The following is a 17,264-nucleotide window of genomic DNA, read 5'->3' as shown; positions in this document are numbered from 1 at the left end:
AAAAGTGACGTATAAGTGACGTATTTGAATTATAATTCAAAACACATTAATATAATTATTATATGGGTTGATATTTAATAATAATTTCAATTCACTTGATTCTGTGTTGATATAGTCAGTAGCTGCCTTCTCAAACTTTCCCTGCAGCACTTTATTCCTGCCTTGTAAATGTGTTTCAATTCATTATATATTTTTTCATAATGATCTATTCATCTTCAACAGAAAAGTGAATTGCGCTGATACTCGCGAAAAGTCAGTCAAACTGATGATGGTTTCCATGTTCCGTGTGATTGGCTGTTTGCGCACGTGTCACACTTTCAGATACACGCCCTCACAAGCTCTGGATCAAACCTGAGTTGACAGAGAAAGTTTATACCAAGCGTTGTGCTACAGTTGAACCTGATCTAAACCAGGTTGGGTTTGTCTGGTTTTGTCAACTCAAAACTTACTCTGCAACTCAGTGTTCACCTCGCTTCGTGATACAAGCCACAGTATTTGTAATGACAAATTTGTTATTTGTAAACAAAACACCTAATCTTCGCTGTGCTGAAACAAGCGTACAGTATAGACTTTGCATGTTTCATGCGCCGTTATATGGAAGTCCAAACCTGACAAAATTAAAAATAAATAAATAAATACAAAAAAAATCCATGAAGAAATGTATACTTTTATTTCCTTATTTATGTGTAATTATATTTTTTCCACATTTTCTTATTTTTTTCATTTATTTATTTATTTCCACATTTATTCATGTATATATATGTATTTATTCCTACATTTATTTATTTTAACATTTATTTATTTCTACATTCATTTATTTATGATGCTCGAGATTGTTTGTATGCTAATGGGTTGGGGCGTATTTCACATCAGACATAGCAATCGATCTCAGAGCGGAGGTGCTGAAGCTTTGAGGCCACAGTGACACCTTGTGGTGTGACCAAACGAAACGAGGTTGATGAAGTTGCATAGAGAAGGCAATCTAGTCGTTTAAGGAATAAATACATATATACATGAATAACTGTGGAAATAAATAAAAGTGGAAATAAATAAATGAAAAAATAAATAAACGTGGAAAAAAATATAATTACACATAAATAAGGAAATAAAAGTCTAAATACTCGTTCATTTTTGCTTTTTTATATTTCTTCATGGATTTATTTTTGTATTTATTTATTTTTAATTTTGGCAGGTTTGGAATTCCATACCCAGGACACCGACAACTAGTGGTCATTGGATGTCGACTCGGACAACAACGCAGAAGTATAAACAAAAAACAATGTGTTGCCTACAGCGTAGGGGCTATGGTGTAGGTCTGACCCAAAAGAAAAATCCGCCTTTAGTATATAAAGTGGATCCAGTGAGGTTCTGCAGTGAGGACCATCTCTGTTTTTCTGTCATTTATGACAAGACTTTCCAGCTTTCAATGTTTTCACTGTTATACAGCAGGGGGTGCTGTAATACATCTTCTGAAAGAGTACAGCATTTACAGATCCAAAAACAACAACAACAAAAAAATTACTTATGATCATCTTCCGATCTGGACAAAGTCTTTGACAATAATACAATTTTCCCAGCTTTTTTATTGAGAATGTTGCATTTTTGAAGATGCCTACCAACATTCAGGAAGAGATAAAAAGAACAAATAAAGATAGGACAGGATTATGTTTGTTAATGCTTCAACTGCTAATAATAGTATTAATAATAGCATGAATATTCTGCATGTACAATGTTTGTGATTAAAATTCAAGCATACGAAAAACGGTGCAAATTATTTCATGTTTTGTTCATTTTTCTCACTTTATCAAAATGAATTGACATTGACATTTTAAGTGATAAAGTGATTAAATCAGAGACATCTGAACACAAGTTGTCACAGAAGCACAAGCTCTAAAGCAACGGTTGCTCTTAGCTGCAGTCAAACTGTTTGTAAAATATCTGTAATATCAAGCTAAGTTTCAGGTTATCCTCAAACGCTCTGCTGCGCTGCAGATCAATAAGTCAAAATAATAGGATAAGTGGAATGATTTAAAGCTTCCCAGCAGAGCTCAGAGTCTTCAGCAGTGATGGCACAGTCAGGCCAGATAGTTTGAAACTCCACAGGGATTTCTTACCTCTGGGGGTTTGGTTCATTGTGTTTGTCTCTCTCGTGCTTGATCATTCTGTAGCGGCCGATTCTCACATCAGGCCGAGACACTTTCATCCCATTTAGTGTGATTCTGAGGGAACAAGAGAGGAACATTACAGTTAGCGTGTACACTATGAGGTTTCATTTTGACCAACTGATTGGGCTCAAGCCGTCGAAATGAAGTCCTATGACACAGTCAGTTTAAAACCTAAGGACCTGAAAGACAGCATTCAGACAGTAAAAAATCTAAAAAAAAAAGAAATATAAATGCATCATGTTTTATTTTTCAGACAGTTACAGGTCTGCTCTCCTTCATCTATTCGTCTTTCCATATTGAAGTAGCCAAGTTTAACATCACTTTTAGTGACTCAAGACCTTCCCTAATAAACAAACAATGAACATCCAGAAGCTGAAGGTAATAAAAGACTCATTAACCAACAATGAATGCCAAAAATGCCAAACAGGCAGAAAACAATTCAGTAAAAAGAGTAAAAGTCAATAGCTTTGAATTCTGTCGGGAGCTTTCGTTGAAGAGAACAGCAAGGCCGGACATATCCGTACACACACACCCCTGCCTGCAGAACAATCCCATTTGTTTAAATAACTACAGTTTAGAGGAAACGCCGGATTGCTTGAACAATCTAACCATTCTAATCTCTCTGCTTGGCACCAGGCCGGCATGAGCACAAATCTTATGTTTGTCATGTGAGCATCAGGACTCTGCGCCTCACGCTGTATTTCTGGATGGCTTTCTTAAAGCGTTTGATTAGATGGAAATCCTTTCGAGGAGAACGAGGGCATGCGTGTGTGTATGTGTGGCAGACTTATGATTTATTTCATTCTGATACACTTCAATCCCTCGAGTTGCATTATTTATGACAAAGGCCTTGCTCTCGTATTATTAGGCTGAAGGTAATCGCTGAGTTTTCTTGACCTAGTAACAGAAAGGAGATTTCTGAGGGCCTGAGATTATAATGAGAGAAAGAGCCGTGTGAGGGACTGGATTAATAAATGTGATTTACGAAGCATTGTGATGCATGCGTGACAATAACCGCAACTAAATGCTAAATATTTAATTTTCATTTTGAACAGTAAATAAATTGCCTGTTTGTGATGTTATTTTGAAATTTACTATAATACTGAGTAAATACAATGTTTTTAGCTTATACTCTGACAAACTAACTGTGGTTATACTGTATGTTTGAAGAGAGGAGCTATTTAACGTCTTTGAGAATTACTGTAATCTTGCCCCATCTTAAAAAGGGCAAATCCATGCAAAGGTCAACGTTACCATGAAAAAAGTTTTTACCAAAGATTTTCACCATACTGATAGCTGTCATATACTGTGATAGTGCCAATATTTGGTGGTTTCTCTTAATCTTTTAAAAGCAATGTGGAGATTTTAGCGGTCTCTAGCAGTGAGGTTGCGAATTGCAACATTTATTTATTTATCCACCTCTCCCTTTCGAAGCACTACGGCAACTCACAAAGGACAAACATGTCGTCACATTTTCGCTTCTTTGCCGAAGGAGATAACGTATTTACGAAACACGCTCTGTAGAGCAGTTTGTCCGTTTAGGGCTACTGTAGAAACAGTATGTAGATAGCTCATTCTAAGGTAATAAAAACATAATTATGTAAGGTCTTTATACATCTCATACTCATTTATTTTTGCTTTTTTACATTTCTTGATGGATTTTTTTTGTATTTATTTTTAATTTTGGCAGGTTTGGAATTCCATACAACGGCGCATGAAACATGCAAAGTCTATACTGTACCTTTGTTTCAGCACAGCGAAGATTAGGTGTTTTGTTTACAAATAACAATATATTATATTGCATTTCTGTCAATAGATCCTCCAAAAAATGACACACTGGACTTTTAAAGAAAGATTCCATAGTCATTTAAGTACCGCTTTTAGAATTGTCACATCAATAATGTTACATATTCCTCATACATAAGCACATGAAAACTACAATTTTATGTTCTATAAAGAGCCATCACTTCTCCATTTGTTGGGTATTATTACATTTTATTTCACAGAAATCCTCTCAAAAATATGTTTTCTACCTAAAATCATCCGACAAAGTGTAAAGAATGTTCTGTAAAATATAAAACCCTGATATCTTTAATATTGAATTAGTAAGACCTTGTCAAAGATTAAAATCATGGTCAATGAAGGATCGAAAACACACTTTGATGCTCATTATCTCAAAATTAGATTTTGAAACTTGTGTTATTTTTTGTCATATTCATAACACACGTTTTCTAAAACTATTCAACGGGGGTTTAGGAAAATATAGACAAATGTCTCATTATAATGGTAATAAATACATTCTCAGAGTTTATATTTGAAGTGGTGACTGAAAATGTCACATCCACAACGCTGGAATCTCCCAGAAGTGTCCACACACCTATAATTATCTTTATTATTTTAGCATTTCCAAATCTTACGGAGCGGTTCATTCACAGCCTCATTCCTTGAACTGACAGACCTCTGGTGCTGGGCTCAGACAGCTGTGATTACTCTGCCGCTGGCATGCAATGAGTGTCGTCTGATTGGGAAAAAGCAAAACGCTGTGCAGCGTAACGACCTTGAAAATCCATGCCGAATATCTTAAAGATTTGTGCTCCAATAGACCTTTTGCTTCTGCACAGAAAAATGAGTTTTCTCTTGGCTGGGAACAAACAAAAGATCTAGTCTAATTCAACCTCGACCTTGGAGACAGAAAAAGCATCAAAACGCCTCCAGGAATAGTGAAAGGGGAAAACGGGAGGAAATCATGTATTTCTCAACAACAAAAGCAAACGGTAATATTATCACACCATAACAACATACAACACTTTCCCTCTCTCTCTCTCTCTCTCTGAGAGCTTTACTGCTTTTTTTAGTACTCATTTCTTTTCTTTATTAGAACTTTTCTCCCAAACATCTAGACAAATACACGCAGGCGCAGCTTAATTTAACATGAATAATTTTTAGTCAAAACCTGACAACATGCTCATCATAAAAACATTGATATCAAATGCATTTTTAATGTAACATTTTGACGACTAAACAGATTGAGCGTCAAATTATTGACCCAAATGGTAATGATGTATTAACTCGCAGAGTCTCTATTAGCCAACAAGTCAGTTTATGATTAAGTGAACCTTGGCTCTCTGAATGGTGAAGTAATAATTAATAGTGTTGACTAGAGATCTGTTTTGGCCCAGTGCACAATGTCCTTGATTGGATTAAATGAGAATTTCTCTGGATCTCTCCCCTCCTCCCGGCAGTTTATTTAATTGCATTAAACCATTGGAGTCTAGAAGAGCTGAAATCATTACTACATGTTACAACTTCATGACTCGTGAAAGAAGATAAAGGAAAAAATAGAACGAAAGAGAGCAACAGAAAGAGAGACATGGACAGATGGAGGTGTGGTCATACAATGTGGGACAATAGCTGACCATGAATATCTTCTTTCTTTGCAAGCCTCCGTAAACACATTCTTCTGCTCTCCCTCCCTCTCTTTGTCCTCTCATAGGGCGTGTTCAAAACAGAATACCATATCCCATAATGCAATGCGTTCGAATTGACCTTACATTTACAATGTGACAATAAATTAGCTTTTCTTGAATCGTCTACCTATTTGATGGAACATCCAGTGTTACAGTATATAAGACGTTTTTATACAAAACAGGATTCAAAATGCTACATAAATATATTCAATGCTAAAATTCCTGGATGCCATGGTCAGGTCATGTGACAATGCGACATACTACAATTTGTACAATTCATTGGATTAAATATAGTTTTATTTATTTTTAAGTAAAATATTTAACATATAGTATACAGTATATACTACACATCAGGCTGTAAGCAGTACACTAGTGTGGTGTATCTTGCAGTTTCCTTCTGTATTTGACAAATCTACTGTTCAAAACAGACTGTGCACAGTATGCATATTGCAAAACTCATATAAATAGTAATGTGCCTCTGGGAGTATAGTTGCATTGTCTTACTGCCTTTACAATTGCACCCAGACTGGTTTAGGGTTGACGTATTTTTGTTAGCCAACCTGAAAGTTAGCGCCGCACTGGTTACCCCAAACGAAAGGCTATGTATTTTTCCCATACACTTTGGCAGACCGCAAAAAATAAGCTCTGTTATTAATAAAGGTTTATGATACTTACACGTGTTGTCTATCTAATAATATTTGTTATTTTTGAAGCCTACCGTAAATACAATCGGCAGAAGTAAAAAAGCTAGCATGAGGTTATAAACAGACCACACAATGGTCACTCGGTATCAACAGCACTACCACCAAGACAACTTTTTAAAACGTTATTAAAAATGTGTTCCTTGGTAAGTAACTACTCTGTGAATGAATATCCATCTATGTTTTTAGAGTTTTGTGTCCATGTTGCATTATTTGTGAGATTTTTATGCGTGATCCCGCCAAAGGATGGAGGCACTTTTAGCAACTTGTCAGCAACTGCCGTGTTTTATGTCATAGAATAAAACGTGGAAATATTTAGAGGTTTTGTTCATTTGCTTTATTTTAGGCATTTAAAAAAAACATTAACATAAACCACTGACTTTTGGGCGATGGAACTGGAAGTGCTAAAATGCTAACTCGCTTCCGGGTTTTGCATACAAAAATATGTCATCTCTGTGGTACCCTTTTTTCGCCCAAGTAAACATGACTTGACCTCAGAAACAAATTAGTTACACCACCAAAAGCTTTGGTCACTTGTTTTCTAAGGCCATGTATTACATGAACATGCACACAACCAGACATAACAACAGGGTGACCATATGAGCCATTTCTCCCGGACGCGTCCTTGTCAGGATTTGGGTGCATCTTCCGGGAGTCGCATTTGTCGACCACGTACGTCATCGAGGTTCTCACATTTCAGTAAAAATAGAATCATAAAATTAACATTTAACATCGCTTAAGACGTATAATCATTGTAGTTCATTGTAGTCGTTCTTACCTTGAAATATAACGGCTGCCTTTATAAAATAAAACCTGAAATAATAAACCTCGATGACGTATGCGGTCGACAAATGCGACTCCCGGAAGACGCATCCGAATCCTGGCAAGGACGCGTCCGGGAGAAATGGCTCATATGGTCACCCTACATAACAGGATTGTGTAAATCTGACAAAAATAGCTACCGCAAGTCTTTTCAAGAGCACTTTGTAACTCTTCAATTTCAGCTTAAAATCCACAGTGGAACATGACTGTCTAATGCCTTCCACTGTGTCCTTTCTCTGTTTGAGAAATGTCGCTCCTGGGTATCAATTCTCTCAAACTCCACAGACGTTGAAAATCTAAGTACGACGGGATGGTTCTCTGTCCACACGCCCAGGGGGAACAGCAAAACCCTCCAAAAGCTTTTTTAACTTTGCTTTTTGTTTCAAGCCAGTCTGATGGAAAATGTGCGGCGCATGAGGCTAGGACACAGTCATCCAATATCCACACACACACCTCTGAGCTATTCCTATCCACAATGACTTCACTCCATAAATGCACGCAGAGATGACCTTATGTCCAGCCTGCAGCTCCACGCCGGTCAGACAGAGCTAGATAATGTCTGCTCTTTCCATTAAGCAGGATTTAGAGATAAACCATACCACAGACATAGTTTTATCAGGTGAGAGACTTGCTGTTAAAGAGGATCATTGTTGAAACATTTCCTAGGAACAGTTTGAGGAAATAACTACTGCTTGGCCATGATGGAAGTGATACTGCAATTGGCTAAAGGACGGTCTGAATCTGTACTTTTTTCTCTGTATCGCTTGAGAATGACCCCACTGACTGTATTAAACACTGCATGTGAAACAAAGGGCAAAAAAGGCTGCTGGAGCTTTTCATCAGCTGAGACTGACCTTTGCTACTGTGTATCAGCACAGCATCCTTCAATAGGTCTAATGGCTATAAGAAACTCTTACGGATCGATTATGCCACTACCGGATCAACTACAACACAGAACAAGTACTTCAGACACCAACACCAGCCACAAACACAAATATAAACCCAGTCAAAAAAGAGGATGCAGCTTATCACATCTGCAGACTGACATTTTTTTCAAAGCTAAGCTGCAGAATGTTGAGCTTGCAGAGAACAATGTCCACTGGCAGTGGGGCCCATGCTGTCAGACCCGTAACCTTCAAATACATGCGAAGAGAAGTCGTGCTGACATTGGCCGGGAGTCCCTGGAGCCAAAGCAAACTGGTTCTAGAGAAGTGACAGTATGTTGTAGTAAACTTTCGCCCAGGGGGACTTAAGTGGACAACACAGAGTCTCTCTGTGTCTTTCCACCAGTCAGATGGGAAATTTGAAGCAGAACACACAGCTGTGCCCACATGCCATTTACTTATGTCGTGCGTTCCCAGGTAAGTAGGGATGCACCGAAACCATTTTTTAAAGACCGAGTACAAGTACCGATATTTTTTTTCTGGTACTCGTCGATACCGATACCTATAATCGATACCTGTATAATGTACAATAATGTTAATAAACCAGTATCTTACTGGTACATTTTCTTTTTTTCTTTTGTTTTTAGGTCTACTTATATTGAAGTACTATTTTTTAATCAAGTTCTATTTTTTATGATAAGTAGCACAATTTTACTAGCACATTTACTTCAGTTTACTAAAGTAAACAATATACTCTGTTGTCAAATTATAAAAAAAATTAAGGGGGTTGGTGTGGTAAAATGTGAGTGTATTATAACTTGTTCAAGTCAACCGGACTTTTATTTTGACGGGACGCCGCAAAGAGCGTTTGTTTAAGTCAACCGGACTTTTATTTTGACGGGACGCCGCAAAGAGCGTTTGTTTAAGTTAACCGGACTTTTATTTAAGTTAACCGGACTTTACACGCAACCGCACCACTCTTTCACACACGGTAACGCAAAACAAGCAGAATACATATTTAAACAGTATCTGAATATTTCATTAACTGTTACGTTAGCTGTTCAGCGCTAATTTCTTGTTAGGAAATGCCTGGATTCCTCGATTCTGTCCGTGTTTTCCGCATTGCGGAAATCATTGGGCTCTATGTATGTCACGTGAGGTATCGGTCTTGGTATCGGTGTCAATATCGGTATCGGTGTGTCATTACGAGTACGAGTACATGAGCTTGGTATCGGGCCGATACCGATACTGGTATCGGTAATACTGGTATCGGTGCATCCCTACAGGTAAGTGTACTGAATGGCACTCTATCGCCGCCCTGTCTGTAAAAACAGCACACACGCAAATGTCCAAGCTCTATTCTGAAAACAGTATCATAGTACCTACGTAATGTGCATTAACATTCATTTAAACACTACATCTGCCTTTTTTGCATTGTTTCTCTTTTAAAAGAATCTGTGTTTTGAACGACTCTGACAAGATATTGATTCAGTAAGTCATTCATCAAGACGCTTTGTTCTTGACTAAATCAGTCGTTTCGAACGAATTGGTTGAATGATTCACTGACTCAGTAAAAAATGGCCGACACCAACTGGCCGTTTCAGTTTCACGTTTAAAGTAAGCCTAACATTTCCCTTTATAATCATTGCTGTATAAATGAAATTTATAAATAAAAGTTCATGCAAGAACACAAAATAATTAAAGCCCTGAAATGAACTCCTGCAAAACAACATCTTGCTCTTCATCTACATAAGCTCCCAATAAAAATAGCTTTGTGCAGGGATAGATCTCAGGGGAAATGTTGTTGCTTTAAAACATCAAAGCTTTTTCGGATATCAAGCTATAAAGTCTATTTTTATTTATATAGCCTGTGTAATCATGTCAGAAAAAAGCAGAGGGTGAGGGCATGAAAAAGATAACACAAGAAGTGCGTTTTATCACACCATCCACTTTCAGCTATCTGCTGTCAGAGCGCTCCAAACATCTGAAAAGATTGACACTCGGGGACGTCTGCTGTGGCTGATTTGTGTGGCGTCACTCGTGTTATCGTGTACGTGCCCTGATATATCGCAGGCTTTGCTCTCTCTCATCATCTAAGATGGAAACAAAATGATTGCTAGTGAAAACGTGGCTATTTATTATCATAAAAGACAGACATCAGACGGTCAGCCCTCATCTCTGTGCCTGATTCTGTCTATGATGTGGATGTGTAAACAGCTGCATATCACGATGTTGCTTTTGATAGACGAATGCCCAGAAACAGCACAAGGACAAGTGACTTTCTAATGATGCGTGCTTACTCTTGATTTTTTATAGGCCTGCATTGCACATTTCAAAACATGTCTATTAAGATGACAAAACTAAATCCTGAAAAATGCATTTAAACACTGAAAACAGATAACAATGTAAAAACTGAAATGGGTAAAAGATGTCGTAATTTTTCTGCCTTCTGTGCCGAAAGAGATAACGTATTTACGAAACATACTCTGTGGAGCAGTTTGTCCGTTTAGGGCTACTGTAGAAACAACATGGTGAATTCCAAGTTAGGAGACCCGCGGTGTATGCAGATAGAAATAGCTCGTTCTAAAGTAATAAAAACATAACGCTTCATTGTGTAATGTCTTTGTACACCTCTGAAGGCTTAAATTATATTGCATTTCTGTCAGTAGATCCTTCAAAAAATTAAACACTGGACCTTTAACGTTAACAGTTCCATTTGCCACAAGCGTCACAATCACAAATTTTTGATCTAAATACAACCAGGATGGCGAGAACCACCAGCCAAAGTGACATTTACGTTTTAATCTACTTTTTTAATTCCTGGGATTCTCTTTAATTTAAGAAAAAGCTTAGAGTAATACTTCATTTAAACGAAACCCTTGAAGTCTTTTCCCTTTTCAATATCCCCTGCTATGGTGCCCAATTGCTTCGAATTATACTGCTGTATTTCATTAACCGTCTGAACAGCTGGTGTGATAATTGCTGTTGGTGGGAAATGTGCTCAATATGTTTTGACATCAGAAATCAGTCTAAAGCAACACGTACAGCAACAAATTAAAGCTTATAAGAAAAAAAGTGGACAACCACATAACATAACCTTTAATATGACATGAAACCTCATTTTGACAGGGTGATAAAAAAAATTGAATGGGCCAGGACGGTTCAATGAATCACTTAGAGATCAAGTGTAAACCATAATCGTGGTCTTACCTGTTGTATATATCATCATCTTCACCTCCCCAGCCCCAGTACTCATTAGGGAAGCCGTTGATTTTAAGGAACTGTTTTTTGCTAAGGCCGGACACCCCTCCAAAGTAGCCAGCATACGGCAACCTGAAATAAAAATAGACCTTAGTCATTCTCATTCAATTAACTGACATTTTCAACCATCAGAGGATAAATCTTAAAGCATTAGACCATCCCTGTTATCAATAATATTTTCACGGTAACTATACAATAGGGTTATATTAGTAGTAAGTAAACATTACTAAGTGCAGTAATTAACCTGAATTAAAGATGAACAATGTAGTTTTTCAGAGATAGTTCACCCAAAAATGAAAAGTGTCATCATTTACTCCTCTCTTGTCATTTCAAACCTGTATGAAAACACAAAAGAAGATATTTTGAAGAATGTTGGTAACCGAGCAATGGTGGTACCCATTCACTTCTATTGTATGGACACAAAACCAATGAAAGTCAATGGGGACTGCTGTTGTTCGGTTACCAACATTTTTCAAAATATCTTCTTTTGTGTTGTAAAGTTGTAAAAGTTGTACATCGTTTTCATTTTTTGGGTGAATTATCCGTTTAATCTTTGTTAATGTTTGTTAATGTTAGTTAAAGGGATAGTTTGCCCTAAAATTAAAATTCTGTCCCTCAAGTTGTTCCAAACTTGTGTACGTTGGGTTGTTCTGTTGAACACAAAGAAAGATATTTGGAAGAATGTTTGTAAGCAAACCGTTCTGGGGCACTATTGACTACTTTAGTAGGAAAGAAAACTATAGTAAATGGTGCCTCAGAACAGTTTTGAACCGTCTTCAAAATATCTTAATTTGTGTTCAACACAACGAAGAAATTTATACAGGATAAAAACAACTTAGGGATGAGTAAACAATGACAACAACATTTCCATTTTTTGGTGAACTAGCCCTTTAATGTCAATACAATTGCTCATATTAGTTCATGGTACATTAACTAATGTTAACATTTACAACTTTTGATTGAAAAAATGTATTAGTAAATGCTGAAATTAACATGAAGCAAGATTAATAAAGTATTGTCCATTGCTAGTTCATGTTAACTAATGTATTAACTAATGTTAACAAACACAACATTGCAAAGTGTTACCATTTTCACTAATACACTTCTAATGTATTACCCAAAATGGTCAGTCATTTTAGCCTATATGGCTTCTTACTGTCCATCCCGAACACAGCTTTAGATTTGCATTGATTTTCTTCATTTTAAAAACTGTAGACTGAAGGAACCGTGCTGCAGACCCTCTCTGAACTAAAGCCCCTCATTCAGCCAACGAAAGTATTTGAATTTGACAAAATTGCATCTTGTATGAGCGAATCTAGAGAGCAATACAATCCTCCCACAGGGATCCTACATTTTGAAATGATTTCCGATCTTCTTTCATCTCTTCTCTTCTCATCGCCACCCCGTAGGCCCCTCAGTTGAGCTACACAAGACTGAGGACACCCTGTAAAAGCTTAAGTGTGCCACAAACCATTGAATCTGGCTTTGCTTCGAAGGGCTTTTAAGAACAGAGCTCAGAGAGCAGGAGCGCTCCATCAAATCAGATTTATCTGACGAATATCTGATGACTGGATTAAAGGCTGATATAAATATACATACTCCCTTCTAGGCCAAAGGATAAATTTAAAGACCCTGATGGCTCTCTGTACTAAGTTATATATTTAACCTTTAACCCATCGAGTGATTATCCTTCAATCAAGTGTCCGAAACAAAATCTCTATAGAATGAAGGCACTCAAAGGCACTGTAAAGCACCGGGACCACTTATGCTGATTTAAAATATGGTCTCTGAGTCCTCTCTTTGAAAAGGCCCTCCGGGCTGTGGACTGGCAGGAGCATCATGGGTTAACGCTGGGGGTGCGCCTTGGGCTACTCTAGTATTGCCATCAATAGCAACCACATCCACCTACGCAAACAAATTCACAACATAAGGGAGAGGTAGAAGCAACAACCTTTGCACGCTCACACACACATTTAAATACGCATCCACAAACACACGGCACGTTAAAAGACAACAAGCTAAAATTAATGAGACCATCTGCTGCAGCAGCAGTCTTCACAGAAACAGTATGGCTGAAGTTCCTTCGCGCAGCCACGCTCCGAAAGCGTGAAATTCTCTAAAGGTGCTCCGCTTATTAAATACTGCGATGTTAAGGCCTCCTTGGACAACGGAGGCAAACTCATAGTGTGACTCACTCACAGAGGGAAATGGAATTATTAGCCCACAGACGATAGGAGGCTGCCGACGCTCGAGAAAAGGTCAGTAGCATTTGTTTAGCCTAAGCAATGTACTGACTGTCCGTCCGTCCACAGAGAAATAAAACGAAATTCAATAACAGCTCAAATTTCGCTACAGCACTAAGCAGGTAGTGTGGTTTTGTTAGGCACCGATCCTGGGTTTAGCATCACACTGACAAACAGATATGGCTTTGACTAAAAAAGAGCACAGTATAATAATGTCAGCTATCAGTGAAATACGAGGATGTAAATAACTATTGGCAAAGATAATATATATTAACAAGATGCGCCACTGCAATTACAAGGAATGGAGAGGAATGCAACGCTCAATATGGCCGCTCTAGCGAAGACAGCCCCGCCAATCGTCAATCGATACAGACTGGGACGGGGCTCTTGCGAGGCGCTTGCCAGCCTGTGCGCATGCGCAGTAGCTGAAGCGACCTCAAAAAAGGTGATTTTTAGCGCAATTTACGCTTAGCAAACCGAAGTTATAATACAGTCCGTCTCAGGTTTGATCATTGATCGGAAATATGCTATTTAGTTGTGATTTTTGCCAGCAATTTTAGAAATATATGCCTTCCACCATTCAAGGTGATATGACTGTTGACTTGATATGACCTCAGGAGGTGGACGAGGAGTAGGCAAAGGGAAGGTGGCAGGGGGTAGTCCATAGGGCTGGGGTGGTGAAGATGGAGAAGGCAGGGATGAGTCCAGAGCAGGAGTAGCCAGACGATGGACCAGAGACCAGCCAGGAAAAGCCCCCAGGGTGGCATCGAGGAAGGGAGGAGCCATGGTGGAGAGATGACGGACGACACCCTGGGGACGAGCGATGGAGACTGAGCCGACGAGGGAGGAGTCCAGGGGAGAGCCTGGGCGACACCGAAGGGCTGAGGCGAAGCCGATGGCTCAGGCGACCGAGGCGTGGACACGGAAGACCGCGGCTCTAAGGATGGAGGTGGAGCCCAAGGTAATGAGGAGCCGGACAGAGCCGAAGAGGCGGAGAGACGAGGCGTAGCCGGTGGATTGAAGCCCCGAGGCGGCGGATGGTCGAACAGGTGCAGGTGCAATCATCATGCATATTGTGACGTGCCGTATATCCAAGTAAATGGTTTCAAGAATAAAAATAAGTGTGGAGTGGGACTTGATTTCATCCATCGGGAATTGGTTGGATCTTTGAAATTTAGAATTTTGGCCTTCACACAGTCAATATAGTCCAATACTTGCACTGTGACATACATCATGCAGAAAAGAAATCTAAGAACTTAACGTGAATACAACATTTCTACAAAGCAGTGGCGATCCGTGACTCCTCTTCCAGGGAAGCAGTAATGCGAAGCTCGGCAAAACATGTATTTAGCCCGTCATGTGTGTGGCGCGTCATGTCAAAACACGTGCCTGCTGCAGACGCGTCAGAAGGGTTTTTAATAAAAGAGACGCTCGCGTTTGCTAGATACTCGCTTAGTCTCATGTGTAATCAGAGTTAAGTGTTAACGCAGTGTCTTCTGAACACGCGTCTCTTTTATCATAAACCCTTTCGACGCGTCTGCAGCAGGCACGTATTTTGACATGATGCGTGATGCACATAGGTTCACGTGAAGCGCTGAACACGTATTTTGAATTCCTGCTTCCCCTGAAGAGGAGGCACCGATCGCCACTGCTACAAAGGTACTGTACAATTATGTCCATAATGTGAAAAGGAAGTTATTTTTATAATTAATGTAATGCAGATTTGCATTTCTGTGTGTGCATTTCCCATGTGTTTCACTGTTAGCAGAGAAATACAGAACAGTTTTGTGTATGACAGGTCAATTTCACTGTCATACAAATAGTCACTGAACCCAAAGTTTACACATACTTTTAATGGAACTGAATTCAATTTGAATCGACAGATGGCCCTAGTTAATTTACATCCTAATTAGCAAATGAATCCCATTGCAATGTATAAAAAGTACATCATAATTAGTAACATCCTGAACACTGCTTACATATACAGACAGACATGACCGGTGAATTTCTTCATATGGATGATACAGAGGTTGAGATCGTCTTTGACCCATCGCACACAGACAGGAAATGAAACACTGCAGAGCAAAGGCCAATACTTGCTGACAGAAGACGGACAAAATTCATTGTGAGTTTAACAAGAAAACATTCTGTGTGAAACGTGTTCACGAGTGCTTTAATATCCCCAGCGTGACGTTTGAAGAGAAACGGTCTATCTCAGCTAAATAACTACAAAATGAATACAAAGGCTGCAGGTCCGCCTAGACCGCTAGGGCAAATGTATATTTTATATTTTATAAATCAGCTGCATTCTAAAGCTCCAGACATGATCTGAAGCATAGGGTTTGACAGACAGCCCTCAATCTTTGATTAACTGACTCTATTCTTTGTAAAGGAACAGAAAAAGACAGACATGGCATCTATTAATATGTATGTAAATACAAAAAACCCACAGCCCCGCGTATTTGTAATAAACTCTGACAAAGCCACAATTCAACAAGGATATGAAATTCATATAAAAACATGGCCTTGGTTTTATTTTATTGCATTTTCAGCCGTGACTTTGATTATTTGTGTATCGTAAAGGAAATAGGGTTATGAAAGTGAGATAAAATAATACATCCATTATACAATGCAAGTTGCTATTCAATCAATATTTGATGTGTTACCTGAAGCCGAATTTGTCCATGGCAATAGCGAAATGGCGGGGCTGGTCGTAACAGTGGTAGATGTTCCGGTCGTCCATAGGAATCAGGTCCACATCGCTGAAAATAAAGCAGTTGTATTCTGCATCTTTCAGAACCTCCGTGTAACCGACATTAAGAAGCTTGGCACGGTTAAACGTGTCTTCCCCAAGCTGAAACACAACAGAGAAAAAACAACAAATCAGTTGCTGGAATGACATTAGAACTCAACTGTGTAAACTTGACTACGTTTGTAACTGTCCAAATGAAAAATTGATACGAAAAAATACAAACTTCCTGTTGCAACAGCAAATATACCAACAAAGAAACACAACTGTGCTCATCAAGTCATTTGTGGCACTCCAGACCACATTAGACATTTTAAAGTGCATAGCTCCAAAGATAATATATATTAACAAGATGCGCCACTGCCATTACAATGAATGGCGGGGAATGCAACGGTCAATATGGCCGCTCTAGCGAAGAAAGCCCCGCCTTCCAGTAAAAAGATCCAATCGTCATTCGATAAAGACTGACGATTCTCTGGGGCGGGGCTCTTGTGAGGCGCTTGCCAGCCTCTGCGCATGCGCAATAGTTGAAGCGACCTCGAAAAAGGTGATTTTAACACAATTTAAATTTAGAAAACCAAAGTTATGGTATAGTCCATATTAGGTTAATCATTGATCGGAAATATGTTATTTATTTGTGATTTTTGCCAGCGATTTTAGAAATATCTGCCTTCCACCATTCAAAGAGACTGTAGACTTGCTATGATGTAAATAACTGCCCAGAGGCATTGCAAACATGGCCGCCGAGTGGCACGACTGCCGTAAACGGACTTTGATATCTCCCATAATCCACTGTGTAAACCGGCACACAAAAAAAACATGCCTAATTTGGTGCCGTAAAACCCTATATTTACACAGAACAGGACAAAACGTAACTCCAAAACACTGTGTGGTTTCTGAACTAATAATCCAGTGTGAGAATAATCCCATGTAATCCTGTAATACCTGAGATTTGGCTCAATCATCCAAAGG

At 38.7% G+C, this 17,264-nt stretch overlaps 1 protein-coding gene across 2 annotated transcripts in view; it reads right to left on the bottom strand.

Moving 5' to 3' along the window:
• Positions 1–17,264, bottom strand: part of b4galt2 (UDP-Gal:betaGlcNAc beta 1,4- galactosyltransferase, polypeptide 2) — a 110,080-nt gene that overhangs the window by 8,141 nt on the left and 84,675 nt on the right. For both annotated transcript variants that reach the window (XR_008962986.1, XM_057334185.1), the window contains exons 4-6: positions 16,210–16,397; positions 11,250–11,372; positions 2,115–2,219 (exon numbers count right to left, since the gene is read on the bottom strand). Coding sequence is in view for 1 of the 2 variants with exons in the window: in XM_057334185.1 (XP_057190168.1) it covers positions 2,115–2,219; positions 11,250–11,372; positions 16,210–16,397 (416 nt within the window). In the remaining variant the exon portion in view is untranslated. The remainder of the gene's footprint in view (positions 1–2,114; positions 2,220–11,249; positions 11,373–16,209; positions 16,398–17,264) is intronic.

Source organism: Triplophysa rosa, linkage group LG5, assembly GCF_024868665.1.
Source record: "Triplophysa rosa linkage group LG5, Trosa_1v2, whole genome shotgun sequence".
In the NCBI taxonomy this organism is placed as follows: domain Eukaryota; kingdom Metazoa; phylum Chordata; class Actinopteri; order Cypriniformes; family Nemacheilidae; genus Triplophysa; species Triplophysa rosa.
This window is presented reverse-complemented; position numbering and strand designations above follow the sequence as displayed.